General features: G+C 40.1%; 3 protein-coding genes and 1 long non-coding RNA gene across 4 annotated transcripts; 2 read left to right on the forward strand and 2 right to left on the reverse strand.

Annotated features, from left to right (window-relative positions):
• LOC104760448 lies at positions 24-1,133 on the forward strand. The gene is made up of 2 exons (XM_010483374.2): positions 24-797; positions 910-1,133. Exons 1-2 carry the CDS (start codon positions 677-679, stop codon positions 1,026-1,028), a joined length of 240 nt encoding a protein of 79 aa, XP_010481676.1. The 5' UTR covers positions 24-676; the 3' UTR covers positions 1,029-1,133.
• Positions 1,251-2,955, reverse strand: LOC104760449 (elongation factor Tu, chloroplastic). The gene has a single exon (XM_010483375.2). The coding sequence runs from the start codon at positions 2,860-2,862 to the stop codon at positions 1,429-1,431; it is 1,434 nt and encodes a 477-aa protein (XP_010481677.1). The 5' UTR covers positions 2,863-2,955; the 3' UTR covers positions 1,251-1,428.
• LOC104760450 lies at positions 4,270-6,163 on the forward strand. Its single transcript, XM_010483376.2, has 8 exons — positions 4,270-4,769; positions 4,847-4,902; positions 4,989-5,048; positions 5,128-5,205; positions 5,288-5,417; positions 5,494-5,546; positions 5,630-5,803; positions 5,890-6,163. The coding sequence occupies exons 1-8, from the start codon at positions 4,454-4,456 to the stop codon at positions 6,061-6,063; spliced, it is 1,041 nt and encodes a 346-aa protein (XP_010481678.1). The 5' UTR covers positions 4,270-4,453; the 3' UTR covers positions 6,064-6,163.
• Positions 6,362-8,444, reverse strand: LOC104760451. The gene is made up of 5 exons (XR_762922.2): positions 8,108-8,444; positions 7,741-7,928; positions 7,417-7,474; positions 7,128-7,229; positions 6,362-6,542 (listed from the first exon to the last, which is right to left on the reverse strand). It is a non-coding gene; the product is annotated as an uncharacterized LOC104760451 (long non-coding RNA).

Here is a 16,882-nt window from a genome sequence, read left to right on the forward strand (position 1 = left end):
TGTACCAAGTAGATCATATCTTCTCTTTCACGGTGGAAGTTCCACCAGATCAGCATCTCTTGATTCGTAAGATTGGTGCCTTTTAAGTTTTTAATTATGATATGGGAGAAACTTAGAATAGTCTCTGGAACCTATGGAACGATAAATATTTTTGCCAATTCAAGACATTCAAAGTGACTGACCATGATTGAAAAAGTACTGGAGATAGACATCAATCTTCCAACCCTAATGATACATAATGTAATTGTAAATACTATATAAATTGGTTATACAAGGAAAACAAAAAAGGGATTTGGTTTAAGATGACTAATCACATCACGGATTCACATTTGCTAGGAGCTACGAAACAATTAACGATGGATAATATCATAATAAGATCGGATCTGAACTATTTTTTTCACTATACTTTGTAAAGAAGAATGGTCAATAAGTGAACAACAAAAAAGGATTATATCTTATTTTTATAAGTCGTAAAATTAATTGTTTGTTTTTATAAGAACAAGAGGGTCAACTTGTTAAAGGTATTATTGACTAGTGGAGAAAAAATAAAAGGGCCAACTTGAGTATGTTTTAAGTTTTTATTTGTTTCATTCTATCGTGAAACGTCCCCTCCGCCCTTTCATTTACATAAATATGAGTCTAGCCTCTAAAGTCAAGTAGAATGAAAGATTGAGAGATGAGAAACACAATATCTTCAAAAATGAGTCAAGTGCTAATTGTGCTTCTTCTCCTTTGCACCGTCCTTTGCCATACCGAGTCAGCTCTTCCTTCTGTTCATCAATCAGTCCTACTAACCGGTTTGTGTTTCCTCAATATTTCATGGATTTTTTTTTGGTATAGTGTCTGTATAGGTGTTGATAAATATGAGTAATCAAATCATTAATTAATCTACTGTACGTGTCTAACTAGGTAGGAGAATGATGGGTTATTATAAACAGAATGAAGGGCCAGTAAGACCATCGCAGAGCCAACAAGGTGGTGGACGTGATACTGCTGATGATCCTAACGTTGATTACGGCAAATATTAATTTTCTTTTTCTTCTGCTTTTTAAGTACTGAAATTTCAAGAGTTTTCTGAATAAAAATTTCAAGAGTTTAACATTTGAATCGTTTTCATTTAAAATATTGGAACGTACGGCTTTCCCAATCTTATGTGACCAAAAGCCTCCACCGAAGCTCTTTATTTGATGTAGAATGAGGTTCACAACCCTTTGGGACCTTATCTATAACAACCAAACAAACACTCTAAGCATATAAATGTGAGCTTTAACTTCAGACTGAAACCAGAGAATATATGACATTTTTTATCCTGAGTTATCATACAAAACAGCGAAAAAAATAAGAAAAATAACACTAATTAATTTCAAAATCAAATTTTCAAGAGTTTTCTGAATCAAACCAAACAAAAAAAGCAAGAGCTCGCAACTCTCATTCGATAATGGACTGAATCACTCCAGCACCAACAGTCTTACCTCCTTCTCTAATAGCAAACCTCATCCCTTGTTCACAAGCAACAGGCACTATAAGCTCAACAACAATCTTAACCCTATCACCTGGCATAACCATCTTCGACTCCTCATCCTTATCATTCATAATCTTAGTCACTTTACCAGTAACATCAGTCGTCCTCATGTAAAACTGAGGTCTATACCCCGCGAAAAACGGCGAATGTCTTCCTCCTTCTTCCTTCTTCAACACATACACAATCGCTTCAAACTTCGTATGTGGAGTAATCGACCCTGGCTTAGCCAAAACCATACCTCTTTGTATATCAGCCTTTTGTATACCTCTAAGCAACAAACCTACATTATCACCAGCCATAGCTTCATCAAGAATCTTCTGAAACATTTCCACACCCGTAACCGTATAGTTCCTAGTCTCTCTCAACCCCACCAAATCAACAGTCTCCCCAACCTTAACCGTACCTCTTTCCACACGGCCAGTAGCAACCGTACCACGGCCAGTGATCGAAAACACATCTTCAACCGCAAGCAAAAACGGTAACTCGGTCTGCCTAGTCGGAATCGGGATATAACTATCAACAGAGTCCATAAGCTCATAAATCTTATCTACCCATTTGTTCTCACCTCTCTTAACATTAGGATTCTCAGTAAGTGTCTCAACAGCTAACAAAGCAGAGCCAGAGATAATAGGAATATCATCACCGTTAAACTCATAAGACGATAAAAGCTCACGAACCTCAAGCTCAACAAGCTCTAGAAGCTCAGCATCATCAACTTGATCTTCTTTATTAAGAAACACAACCATATCAGGAACACCAACTTGCTTAGCCAACAAGATATGTTCTTTAGTCTGTGGCATTGGTCCATCGGCACCAGAGACAACGAGGATTGCACCATCCATCTGAGCAGCACCAGTGATCATGTTCTTGACGTAATCAGCGTGACCAGGACAATCAACATGAGCGTAATGACGATTCTCTGTTTCGTACTCGACCGTGGCGGTGTTGATTGTGATCCCACGAGCTCTTTCTTCAGGAGCTGCGTCGATCTCGTCGTATTTTTTGGCTACGCTGTTTCCCATTGAGGCTAAAGCCATGGTTAGTGCTGCGGTTAGTGTTGTTTTGCCGTGGTCGACGTGACCTATTGTTCCGATGTTGACGTGTGGTTTCTTGCGTTCGAATTTTCCTCTTGCGGCGCGTACGGTGAAGGAGCGACGGAGACGGTGAGGGGATGTTGTTGTTGTGGTGGTGGTGATGGAGAGGGATGTGATTGAAGGGAGGAAGGAGGAAGAGAGAGTTAAGGATTGTGGTTTAATGGAGATGGATGGAGAAGTGAAGGAATTGAGGAGTTTAGTGGAGGAGGAAGAAGAAGAAGTAGCGGCGGGTGATGAAATCGCCATTGAATTGGAGCAGAGGAGAGAATTTAGGGGAAGAGAGTGGAGAGATTTTGTGAAGAGAGTGTTGTTTTATATTTTAGGCATGAAGAAGGCAAAAAAGAAAATGAGAGGCTCTTATTTAGTTTTATCCGTTGCATTGTGTGCCGATCTTTATTTATTTATTTATTTATTATTAAAATTGAAGAAACATATGACAGGATAATGAAATTGTTACTTTTTTTTTTTTTTTTGGTTTTACAGATAGTGTATTTTTATATATTTTTAATGGGTTTAGTAATGAATTGTGGGTTGGATAAAAATTATTTATGGGATGGAGGAAGTTAAGATTTTGAGTATGAGAATTTTAGTTTTTTTTTTTCCAACCAAACACTAACTAGAAAAGAACTTTAATGTTGGTAGTTCAAAAAAACACCACTCGTGGCAGGAGGAAATTATTTAGGATATTAGAAAACGCAGATCAATTCTTAGATACTTGAATTTACGGGTAATTTTAGTTATTCGATCAATTTGGGAAATTTTTGGAGTTGTTTATAATTGAAATATTTATTGAAATTATAAGATGTGTATATCTTTTATACAGAATTATTTTGTTGAGACCATCAAAATAACTTATATTCTTTTTGTTGCACAAATAATATCATTCCACATTTTATGGACAATTGGCCTAAACTAAGTACAGTATGTTATAATTCTTTTTTGATAAAAAATGTTTTAAATAATTTATTACTTTTTCTATTGTTTAAATTTTTTTTTTAGGTTTTAGTTTTGTTTCGCAAAAAATTTCATTTGTATTTTTAGTGAATAATTCCCATTTTACTATTATTCAGTTTTTTAATTAGAAAGAAAAAGTTGTTAATGTGTTTATAAAAAATACAGTAGAAATTTAAATGATTTTTTTAATTTGTGAAAAACATGTCAAAATAACATTTTTGTGTGAAAAAATAAAATATTAAAATTTGTTAATAATTTGTTTTAATAAATATCTAAAATCTGCTCAAATTACTTAAATATCACTTTATCAGGAGTTATGGACAAATTAGCTGGCATAAATGGGGGAGTTTTATTCTAATTATTGTTTGGCTAAAAAAAAAAAAAAAAACTCAAGTAATTTACAAGTTCATGGCCATATCGTTTCTTACGTGTAGCCTTATTGACCAACACAAAGATCTATATTGGAGAGAACAAATCGTGTCGTTTTTGTAATCACTCGTTTGTGCTGTTAAAACAGACAAATCCAATCCACGTGTGATTGCGCACTGATATTTTTATTTAACATTTTGGGCTATAGTTTTCAGGAAACGGTCTATGCCGTTTCAGGATAAGTTTTGTCCCGGTTCGTTTTGTTTTGTGTTTGTCCTCCAACAAAACCTATTCCGAAGAGATTTGAACACAAAATCTGACTTTCTAGAATCAAAAACAGTGCCGTTTGTACTGTCAATAAACGGCAAGACACTAACCGTTGTAATGCCGACATTTCAGACACAATCCAAAAGTCACTCCTGCTTTCTGAGGTGAGAGCCTGATACTGCAATCGATATAAAACTCAAGGATAAGACTTTTTGATGCAGAGAGATAGTTGAAACAAGCCAAAAAAATGGCAGCTTTGAGTTCCATGGCTATGTCATGTTTACATTGTCATTCACTTTCTCGCAACCAAAGTTGTTTCCTTTCATCCCCAATTCCAAAACCCTTGTTTAGAATCCCATCTCAGACGAAACCTAGATCCTCATTTTCCTTTTGCCTTAAGCAAAGTGATCGTGGCAGTGATCGTGGCAGAGACGAAGAAGAAGACAAAGAGGAAGAGGAAGAAGAGGAAGAGTGTTCGGTTGTGTCAGCCGTAAGAAGCAGATACAATGAGATTGTTATAGTGGATACTGTTGATTCTAGATATCTTCTTCTTGATTCCACTAGTGAGAATTTCTTAAAACCTCTGTTTTTGGATATCATGAGATCCTCTGATTGTAAACCAAGTTTATCATTTATGTAGGGAATGTGCATAGTGTAATCAACAAAGGAGGCCAGAATTGGACTGGATCTTATTGGGTATGTTAGATTTTTTCCATCATTAAGTTGTAAATATCTTACCTTTGGTTGTTTCTTTATTGATAAGTGAATGTGGTTGTTTGCAGGATGAGTCTGCGAGTTTGCCGCCTATTATCCCTGATGGTCCCATTGCAATCTATGGCTTAGTGAGCACTACGCAGTGAATCTCATACCAAGTAGTCGTCAATGATGTGTTTAACTTTTTGTTCATGTGTTTTAACTTAGGGTGGTGGAACAGCTGCAAGATTGATTCTTGAGTTATGGCCTTCAACGCAGCTTGAAGGTTGGGAGATCGATGAAATTGTAAGTAAGCTATATGATTTTTCCTTGCGGCATTTGGTTTGCATATTGAAATCTTGATTTCACTTTCAATTATGAACAGTAGTTGATTGAGAAATCAAGAAACTATCTCGGGCTGTCTGAGCTAGAGATACCAACATCAGAAGGCGGTAGACTTTGTATTCATATAGACGATGCTCTCTCTCCTTCTCAAGATGATTCAGGAAGATATGCTGGTGAGCACTACAGGTTAATAATTTATGTTGTTTCTCTTGTTCTTGTCTAAATTCTTGAATTTTTATGTCGGTTTAGGGATCATCGTTGATTTGTTCGCTGATGGAAAGGTCTTAGATCAGCTGCAAGAGGTACTTTATAACTGGTTATGGTATTATTAGTATTATATTTAGTCAACTTTTGCGACACTTTTGTTGAATTTGAATGTGTTCAGGTTGCAATGTGGCTGGAGCTGGCGAGTCGGTTAATGCCTAACGGTCGTCTTATGGTGAATTGTGCCGGAATCGAAGCAGAAATACAAAATGGAAAACCACAGTTGGTGTTAGATGATTTAGCTTGGATGTTGAATTCTACGGTCAAGGTCTTGTCAGAAGCATTTCCTGGACAAGTGAGTAACACATTTCATTTTCATATCCTCTTTTGTGACAATGAGAAGAACCAAAAGATCTTGCAATTAATTGTTGGTTGTTTCAGGTTAGCTGGAAGAGAACACCAGATTCACAAGGTCTCAACTTTGTTGCCTTAACTGGAGGCTTACCTGATCTTAGTGAGTGGTCTAACAAAGTTCCATTACGTTTGAGTGAAACAGTGAAGCTATGGAAGCTTTGCGAGACCCCTTTAGATATTGGTGCTTTGAATGCATCTTAATTCTTAACATCAAGATTTCTAATGATTAAGATTTGATCAGTCAATTACAGTGTATGTATGTTCTCTATCTGAGTTATATATGAATTTCACATTTCAACTCTTTCCAAATATTAAGGGCATACTAAGGGCATCCCCATTGGAGGGTTTTAATTTTGAGCCTCTTATGTACTATTTGAATTTTTAATGAATATATTATGTACTGTTTAAAAAATAAGAACCTTGATCTCCTAATTAAAATTATCCCATCTAATGGTGGGATATAATTTTGAGTCTCTTATTTTTGAAAATATAGTTTTTTGAAATTAAAATTTTTCCATTATGAAAACTGTTTCCATCATAAAAAATGTGTTAAACAAAGAAATGCAGTCTGCCTTGAAACAAAAATGAAAACATGCCAAAGTTGTCCAAAACAAAACAATATCCGATCAATTTTCAGGATAACCATTAGAAGCAGCTTAGCCTATCTTGGTTTGCATTATCTGCACAATTCAAAAGCCACACACCATTGAATCGAAAAGAGAATTTCCTCATGAACTCTTTATTTAAACATATGAACATAAAAACAAAAAAAAGCAGCAGCAAACCATTCTTCTTCCATGTGAAACTATCATAATCAGACAGTTTGCGTAAACAAAAACACCGATTCTAAGTTCTAACCAAACCAGACCTTACATCCAGAGAGGCTAGTTATCATCAAATCCCCATCGTCATAAAAAGTGCACTTTGCAACATCACATTAGAAGATAACTACAGATCTAAATAACCAAACTTTTACAGATAAAAAACATGAACGATCCCAACATTTTCTGATTCCAAGAGCTATCAGACACGAATTATTATACACTTTCTGATTCCAAGAGCTATCAAACACAAAAGGTTCGACATTTTCTGATTCCTAGAGACTATAAAAACAGGAAATATTTGACATTTTCTGATTACAAGAGCTATCAACTACAGTCTAAGCAGTTCCCATCTCAATATGGAGTTGAAGCTGAAAAGATTACCCTGATTCCAAGAAATTAACCAAAACACAAGTAAACTAGTAATTGGGTTAGTGTCAATACCTGGTGGTTGTGTATTATGTGAATCATAAGCATCAGGCCGATAGCATCAAAAAAAGTTTGAAAGAACAGGATTGAAGTGCTCATTAATGACAGAAAATGGACCTGTACCATGGAAAGTTCAGAATATTTACAAAAGCTGTTATCATATCAATCGTAAAGTAGAAGGGGTTTCTTAAATGTGTAACAACTAACTTAATTATGTTGCGAGGATTCCTACAAGATATATTGATGCGCTTTTAAACAGCTAAAAAATATGCACAATGCAAAAGGGAGATATATTATAATATACCTGCAAAGATTTCATAAGATATGGCTCTTCACCAAAGAAATCATCACAAAATATATACCTGCTAAAATGAAAACAAATGGGGTTGGGCGGTGAGGGACAGTAACACAAATATAAAAGGGGAAAAATCAACAGAACTCAGAAGTAATTGTATCCAAAAGTATCTTGTGCAAGCTCCTGAAGAGCACTTCATAAGGATATTCACTACCGTACATTACAGAGAATAACCTAAGAAAAATCTATCTGTTTATCCTTTCTCATCCAACTAAAGACTATATAAAGGAGTTGCAGGATGGTGTAACAATCAAACAAAATAAAGAATATCACCTTGTTCATGGTATCAATGTATGCAGCACAAACATCAAACAGGGACAACCAACATGGAACCCATGAAGAGAATTATAAGCAGAAGGGTCACTCTGAAGTTCTTCTCCATCTTCGAGCGTATCAGCACCTGGTTGCCAAACCCTAGTTGGTATCAGAGCTATCTCGGAGGAAGACGCATCTGCCTTCTTCTGTCAATTCAAAAAAAAGACGAAAAAAAAAAAATCCAATTCACGCAAATTAGGTTTTGATTGGTGAATATCAGATTGAACAATTGAGCAAGAGAACAAGAATAAGATACCTTTCAGCTCTACGAAAGTACAACGATCAAAATTAAACCGCAGCCCAACAACATTAACAAAAAACGAACCTGAGCAGGTGTTGGGATAGAGGCCGGAATGGTTTTAGACGGCGGGGCAGGAGGCGGAGGATTCTTAGGACGAGACTGTTGAGCGGCGTCGGCGAGCGCAGGCCAGGAATCAGCTCCCATTACAGGAGCATCAACAGTCTCAAGAGGAGAAGCGGTTGTTTTCCAAGGAGACTTAGCGGCAACAACACCAATTGACGCTTATGATGTTGCGTTGAGAATCGATTCATTCTCCTCCTCCGATTCCAACCGATCCCATCTCATCCGATCGAGAGATTGGCGACAAAGAGAGAGAGGTGATATGTCTATATTTTGCATCTCCTTAGCATGCATTTGTCATACGTTTAGCTAGGATAACTAGTCATTTTGCATCATTTTAGAATCTCTTTTATACACTTTGCAGGTTTAGGAAGTTTTTGTACCATTCTTACATGCATTGTGCATTTCGAAGTATTTCAGGTGTTTAGGAGACGTCGGAGACGCACACGATCCAGCCACTCTCAACCTCCACAATCGAGCCACTCTTGACCTACACAATCGAGCCACTCTCAGGGCACCAGTCGGACCACTCAATCGAGCCATCACTCGAGCCACCAGTCTAGGGATTCAGCTTATGACGTCTTCATCAAAGTTGTAGAGAATTGAGTCATCTTTCCAATGCCGTTTATTTCAAGCCAATCGGAGTTGTAGTTCAAGAGTTATCATCGTTTTAGTAGATGCGTATACATCCAGCTCGAACCACTTTCACCGACCATGCTCGAGCCATTTTCACTTGCACGGCTCGACCCACTCCTACTCACACCAATCGAGTCACTGGACGCACACGGACGAAATCATGCATGCCAGGAAGACGCTCCGTCTGACACGCTTCAGGAGACTCCCGAACCGACGCTCTATCTTGTCGTTTTAAGTTTTAGGGATTCACACGTTTTTACTATATATACATTTTGTTAAGTCTTCGTTTAGGACATCTTATCTTTTATCTCATTTTCATTTTTGTTCTTATGGTTAACCTAGCCACCTAAAAATGTTCTCAGACTTGTAATCTGACATCTCCGAGTTTATTCGGTTTTTGTACTTGATTCCTTCTCAAAAGTTGTTCTTCTCATTTTTATCTATCTTATTATGCTTGGTTCAATGTTTTCTGTGTTTGTATCTTGGATAATTATTTTCGGATTTGAGTAGTGTAGTAGTCCTTGAGGATGTGATAGATTAGGTGGAGGATCTTAGGATGCAGAGTGTTTAAGCTTTGATTTTATGATTCCCTTCTGGACTAGTGTTAGAAATGCTAGTTTCTCTCTGATCAATTGGAACTAGGTTCGAGACATTTTCACACCCAAAAGGTGTTTGATGAATTGTCTTACCACCTAGTGCCAGAGACTTACGTTCCTAGCCTAAGAGATTAGTTGTCTATGATGTTTGTTGACATGAACGAACTTTTATGTCATGCCTGCTCAACCATGTTTCTCTAGCGAGAACTGGGTATGGAAGTGGTTGAGTCTGAGTAGCTTTTACCAAGAGATTGGATTAGCTAAGTTGTGATGTTCGTTGTCTAGGGATAGATTGCTTGTGGCATGTTAAACACTCTGTAGACTAGGAGACCTCACCGACATCAATTACTCCCATCCTTAGGACCTCTTTCTTCCTGATTTTCATTACATTTCTGAGACTGTTTCGTGTCTTGCCTTTTAGTTCATGCTTAGACTCGTTTTCTGTTTTCATTCATTTTCGCTTCCTGTCATACATTCTCGTTCCTAGTCCTAGAACACATTTCCGTTTTGCATTCTGATTATTCTAGTATTGTTAGAAAAAAACACCTTCTTTGAATTGGCTTGACTTGTGAAATCTTGATTGCATCTTGAGTGATAGTAAGTTTCCCATTTGGATTGACACCTTAAGTACTACAACACATAAGGTTAATTGAACCTACTAGGAGACACAAAAATCCTAGTATCAATTTGGCGTTGTTGCCGTTTGGGAATTGTTTTGTTACATTTAAGATTTCAAGTTTTGCAAGATTAAGTTCTATCCCACTTATCATTCTGAGTACTGACTTGTTTTGGTTGTATGCTTGTTTGTTTTGCATCTCAGGAACCTGTTGATTGCAATGTTGCATGCAAACCAGATCAAGAGGACATCAGAACCTCCTTCCTGCTATCGACGATATCAATCGGTTACAAAGACCAAGACAAACTCGTCCTCTCACTGATCAACCCGCACCAGTCGCTATGGAACAACCGAATGGCAAAATCCGAGACCGCGAAACATTGGTGCTGGGGATGCACCAAATACTCATACTCAGCGTGATGAAATCATCCCTCCCGTCGTGCAGAACAATAACTTCGAGATCAAAAGTGGTCTATCTCCATGATCCAAGGAAACAAGTTTAACGGTTTGCCTATGGAGGATCCGCTCGACCACTTGGATGAATTCGACCGTCTGTGCAGTCTCACCAAGATCAATGGCATGAGTGAGGAGGGTTTCAAGTTGCGACTCTTCCCATTCTTCCTGGGAGACAAAGCTCACCAATGGGAGAAAAACCTCCCCAAGGGGTCTATCAATACTTGGGATGACTGCAAGAAGGCATTATTGGCAAAGTTCTTCTCCAATGCCAGAACTGCATGTCTCAGAAATGACATCTCTGGTTTTACTCAGAAGAGTTCAGAAACATTCTGTGAAGCCTGGGAGCGTTTCAAGGGTTACCAGAGCCAGTGCCCTCACCACGGGTTCACCAACGAGTCACTGTTGAGCACTCTATACCGTGGTGTACTTCCAAAAATCCGCATGCTGCTTGACACTGCCTCTAATGGAAATTTCCTGAACAAAGAAGTGGATGAGGGATTGAAACTCGTTGAGAATCTCGCTCAGTCTGACGGCAATTACAATGAAGATTATGACCGCACAGTTCAGGGTGACGCCAGTTATGAGGAGAAGTATAAGAAAGACCTCAAGAACGTCACTGAGAAGCTAGACCGTCTCTTGCTAAGTCAGCAAATGAGCATCCACTACGTTTCTGAGGATGACCCTTTCCAAGTTCCAGATGGGGAGGGTGAGCAGTCTGAGGAGATCAGCCATGTTCAGAATTAGGGTGGATACAACAAAGGTTACAACCCCTACAAGACAAACCCCAATTTGTCTTACCGAAGTACCAATGTTGCTAATCCACAAGATCATGTGTACCTGCCTCAACAACAACATCAAGGTCAACAAAAACCTTTTGTGCCTTACAATACGGGATTCGCTCCAAAAAAACAGTTCCAGCAGGGTTACCAAGCTCCCTCAGGACCACCGCCAGGATTCCGCCCACAACCAGTTCAGCCTACTCCAGCACCAGATCAAGAAATGAAGCAAATGATGCAGCAACTTCTTCAGGGTCAAGCTAGCGGATCTATGGATACTGCTAAGAAGTTCGCTGACCTTAGTCAGAGGATGGAATGTTCTTACAATGATCTGAACGTCAAATTTGAAGCTTTGAATTTGAAGATAAGGTATATGGAAGGCCAATCCGCTTCTACTTATGCACCAAAACCAGGCCAATTCCCAGGGAAATCTGTTCAAAACCCCAAGGAGTTCACCAATGCCATTACGCTGCGAAGTGGGAAAACATTGCCTCCCAGACAAGGAGTACCTGACGTCACTGAGGACAGTGAGGAATTAGATGGGGAGGATTTAGTTCAAGATGAAGCTCAGATCAAAGATCCAGTCGAAGAAGTCAAAGATCCAATCGAGCCAGTGAAGCAGTCCGAACCTGAACCAGTTAAGGAACCTGTCGTTTCTGATGACAATCCTGCGAGATTCATCCCTCCACCATACAAGCCTCCTCTACCATTCCCAGTGAGGTTCAAGAAGCAACTTACTGAGAAATACAAAGCTCTGTTCGAACAACAAGTCAAGGAAATTGAGTTGAGGATGTCATTGCTGGATGCATTCGCACTTGTTCCCCAATACCAGAAATTCCTCAAGGATTTAGTGATGGAGAGATCAAAAGAAGTTCAAGGCATGGTGGTACTAAGTCTTGAGTGCAGTGCAATCATCCAGAAGAAGGTTGTACCCAAGAAGCTCAAAGATCCTGGATCATTCACTCTACCCTGCTCCATTGGACCTATGTCTTTTGATAGGTGTTTATGTGATCTTGGCGCTTCAGTTAATTTGATGCCATTCTCTGTAGCTAAGAGGTTGGGTTTCACAAGGTTTAAAGGTTGCGACATCTCCCTCATCCTTGCAGATAGATCAGTGAGACTTCCACATGGTATTTTAGAAGACTTCCCTGTCATGATCAGAGCCGTGGAAGTGCCAACCGACTTTGTGGTTCTGGAGATGGATGAAGAACCGAAAGATCCTCTGATCTTAGGAAGACCGTTCCTGGCGACTACTGCAGCCATCATTGATGTCAGAAATGGCAAGATTGATCTCAATCTGGGCAACGACTTCATTATGAGGTTTGACATCAAGGATACTTTGAAGAAGCCGACAATAGGAGGACAAGTCTTCTACATTGAAGAGATGGATAAGTTGGCTGATATGTTGTTGGAGGAATTAGCTGAGGAGGATCATCTCAAAACTGCTCTAACCAAGGATGGAGAAGAAGGGTTCTTGCATGAGCAGACCACTTGTTACAAGAATCTGCTAGATTCCCATAGAGAAACGGATGGATTAGAGGAATTCCAGCAGCTATATGACTTAGAGGAGGTACGTGCAGTTGAGACAGAGAGTTCAGAACGTGATATCTCCCGCTCGACCGACGTCAAGACCCGACTTGAAACACCGACGTCCCGCTCAATCGAGTCGCATCCCTCCTACTCGACCGTGATCACTCCTGATCCCATGCTGACGACTGGTCGGAACTGAAAGCTCCAAAGGTAGAACTCAAAACTCTCCCTTCCGGACTCATGTACGTTTTCCTGGGAAACAATTCTACTTATCCTATCACAGTGAATACTAGGGTGAGTGATGATGAATTGCGGTTGCTACTAACTGAGCTTAACAAGTATAGAAAGGCTATAGGTTATTCCTTAGTTGATATCAAGGGAATCTCACCTAGTCTTTGCACACATAGGATCAATCTTGAAAATGAGTCTTATGCTAGCATTGAACCCCAAAGGAGATTAAATCCTAATCTGAAGGAAGTGGTAAATAAAGAGATCTTAAAATTGCTTGATGCTGGAGTTATCTATCCTATCTCTGATAGTACTTGGGTATCCCTAGTGCACTGTGTACCTAAAAAGGGGGGAATTACTGTGATCAAAAACGAAAAAAATGAGTTAATCCCAACTAGAACTATCACAGGACATAGGATGTGCATAGACTATAGGAAGTTAAATGATGTATCTAGGAAGGATCATTTTCCTCTTCCTTTCATTGATCAAATGTTAGAAAGATTAGCTAGTCATCCCTACTACTGTTTCCCTGATGGGTATAGTGGATTCTTCCAAATCCCTATCCACCCATATGATCAGGAAAAGACAACATTTACTTGTCCTTATGGCACATTTGCCTACAGACGCATGCCATTTGGTTTGTGTAATGCTCCTGCTACCTTTCAGAGGTGCATGACGTCAATATTTTCGGATGTGATTGAGTAGTCAATGGAAGTATTTATGGACGACTTCTATGTATACGGTTCCACTTTCTCCTCCTGTTTGTTAAATCTGTGCAGGGTATTGATGCGATGTGAGGAGACGAATCTGGTGTTGAACTGGGAGAAGTGCCACTTCATGGTTGAAGAAGGGATCGTTATGGGACACAAGATCTCTGAGAAAGGAATTGAGGCTGACAAAGCTAAGATTGAGGTCATGGTTCAGCTTCAACCGCCTAAGACAGTGAAGGATATCAGAAGTTTTCTGGGACATGCTGGGTTTTACAGAAGATTCATCAAGGACTTCTCAAAAATTGCAAGACCACTAACAAGATTGCTGTGCAAGGAGGTGGAGTTCGAATTTGATGCAGCATGCTTGGAAGCTTTCAGAAAGATAAAGGAAGCCTTGGTTTCGGCACCTATAGTACAAGCTCCGAATTGGGATCATCCGTTTGAGATCATGTGTGATGCTTCAGACTTCGCAGTTGGAGCTGTTCTGGGACAGCGTATTGACAAGAAGCTCCATGTTATCTACTACGCAAGTCGCACCTTGGACAAGACTCAAGTAAGGTATGCAACCACAGAGAAGGAGCTCCTAGCAGTTGTGTTTGCATTCGAAAAATTTAGGAGTTACCTTGTGGGCTCGAAAGTCATAGTGTATACCGACCATGCTGCTTTGAGACACATCTATTCAAAGAAGGATACCAAGCCAAGATTGTTGAGATGGATTCTGCTACTTCAGGAGTTTGACATGGAGATAGTTGACAAGAAAGGCATAGAAAACAAAGTTGCAGATCACTTGTCAAGAATGAGGATTGAAGATGCTGTTCCAATTGATGACTCAATGCCTGAGGAACAACTTCTGGTCACCCAGGTTTGTGAGCAGACGCATGACACAGAGCTTGACAACCTGAAAATCAGATGCATGGCAATCACTTCTCAGACTGCACCATGGTATGCAGATGTCGTGAATTACAAGGTCTGTAGAGAAGTTCCTAATTACATGGATCCTTACAAGAAGAAGAAGCTTCTCAGAGAGGTCAACCACTACTTCTGGGATGAACCCTATCTGTATAAGAGAGGTTCTGACGGTCTGTTCAGAAGATGCATAGCAGAAGGGGAAGTGCAGGGAGTGATTGAGCACTGTCACGGTTCCACCTATGGAGGCCATTTCGCCACATTCAAGACAGCTCAGAAAGTTCTTCAAGCGGGTCTCTGGTGGCCAACCTTGTTCAAAAACGCTCACGGTTTCATCACCAAGTGTGATGCTTTTCAGAGGATGGGCAACATCACAAGGAGGAACGAGATGCCCCAGAATCTGATCCTGGAAGTAGAGATATTTGATGTTTGGGGAACAGACTTCGTGGGACCTTTCAACCCTCCAACTAATGGTAATGTCTACATTCTGGTAGCAGTTGATTACGTTTCCAAATGGGTCGAAGCCATTGCCAGTCCTACCAATGATCACAAGGTTGTTCTGAAGCTGTTCAAAAGTATAATATTTCCAAGGTATGGGATCCCCAGAGCAGTGATAAGCGATGGTGGTTCTCACTTCGTCAACAAGGTATTAGAGAGTATGCTGAGAAAGTATGAGGTCAAGCACAAGGTATCTACTGCGTATCATCCTCAGACCAGCGGACAGGTTGAAGTCTCGAATAAACAAATCAAGGGGATCTTGTCAAGAATTGTAGGAGTTTCAAAGAAAGATTGGTCTGTCAAGTTGGACGAGACACTCTGGGTGTACAGAACACCGTTCAAGACGCCAATAGGTAGAACACCATTTCAGTTGGTATATGGTAAAGCATGACACCTCCCTGTGGAGGTTGAGTACAAGGCGCTTTGGGCTATCAAGCTGCTGAACTTGGATATTGACACTGCTCAGGCTAAGAGAACTCTTGATCTATATGAGTTGGAAGAAATCAGACTTGATGCCTATGAGAGCTCAAAGATCTATAAAGAAAGAACCAAAAATTTTCATGATAAGAAAATTGTTGTCAAGGAGCTCAAGGCTGGAGATCAGGTTCTGCTTTTCAACTCCAAACTTAAGTTATTTCCTGGAAAGCTTAAGTCTAGGTGGTCTGGACCTTTTGACGTCAAGGAAGTTCTGCCTTTCGGAGCCATCACTCTTCTGAACAAGGATGGTAGCGAGTTCACTATAAATGGTCAGAGAGTCAAGAAATATTTAGCTGATCAAGTCCGACCAGAGGGGTCTTCTGTGCTCTTGTATGAACCCTAGAAGGCATCAAAAAACTGAAAACTCAAGCTAGAGACTTTAAACAAGCTCACTTGGGAGGAAGTCCCAAAGGTATCACTGTAAATATTTTTCTTTTTAGGATCCTTATGTTTTTGATTTTTGTTTTTGGTTTTCTTGTATTCAGGAATCTACAGAAGGGAAGAGAGATAGAGGATACAGAGAAAAGCAAGGAGAGAGGGGTGAACTTCCTTCTAAAAAAAAAAAAAAAAAATTATAAAAAAGAGAGACAATCACGTGAACTCTTCTTCACCACTCTCCCATCAATTCGCTTTCTCCCTCATGTCAACTCCCCCATCCCTCTATTGTTCCCCCTGACAAGACACATCACCTTTGTGTCATATCTTCCCACATCTCCCCTCTTCCACACTCCTTTTCTTCCCCACTTGCACACTCCTTCGAATCTCCTTCATCATTAAACCTCACCTCATTACCACCACTTATCTTCACTCTTCACCTCCCTATAAAACAATCACTCTAATGTCTCTCCTTTCTCACCAATAATTCGACCTTCACTCCCTCACCTTGCAACTCGACCGTGAATCTCGTCGTTTTCATCCCATCCTCGATCGACGTCGTCACCGCCGCCACTCGCTCGATCCACTGCCGCCCAACCTGCAACCGTTCGAGCTACTCACATCACGTCTCACTCCCTACAGCTCCGCACTCCACTGCTCGAGCCACTCACACGTGCTATCAGTGGACAAGATCATCAATCCGATCGAGCCATTGTCACCATCTCTCTCGCTCGAGCTACTCTTCTCTACCCCGCTCGAGCCACTGTCAAATTCCGATCATCTCCGTGACGCGTCAATCGAGCCATATCCGCAACCCTCTCACTCTGCTGTACCGATCAAGCCACGCTGTTCTCGCCAATCCAACCCCTGCTCGAGCCATTCACCATCGAGCCACACGCGCGAGACACGCTCAACTTTTGATCGAGGCATATCCA

This window comes from Camelina sativa, chromosome 18, assembly GCF_000633955.1.
Source record: "Camelina sativa cultivar DH55 chromosome 18, Cs, whole genome shotgun sequence".
Lineage (NCBI taxonomy): Eukaryota > Viridiplantae > Streptophyta > Magnoliopsida > Brassicales > Brassicaceae > Camelina > Camelina sativa.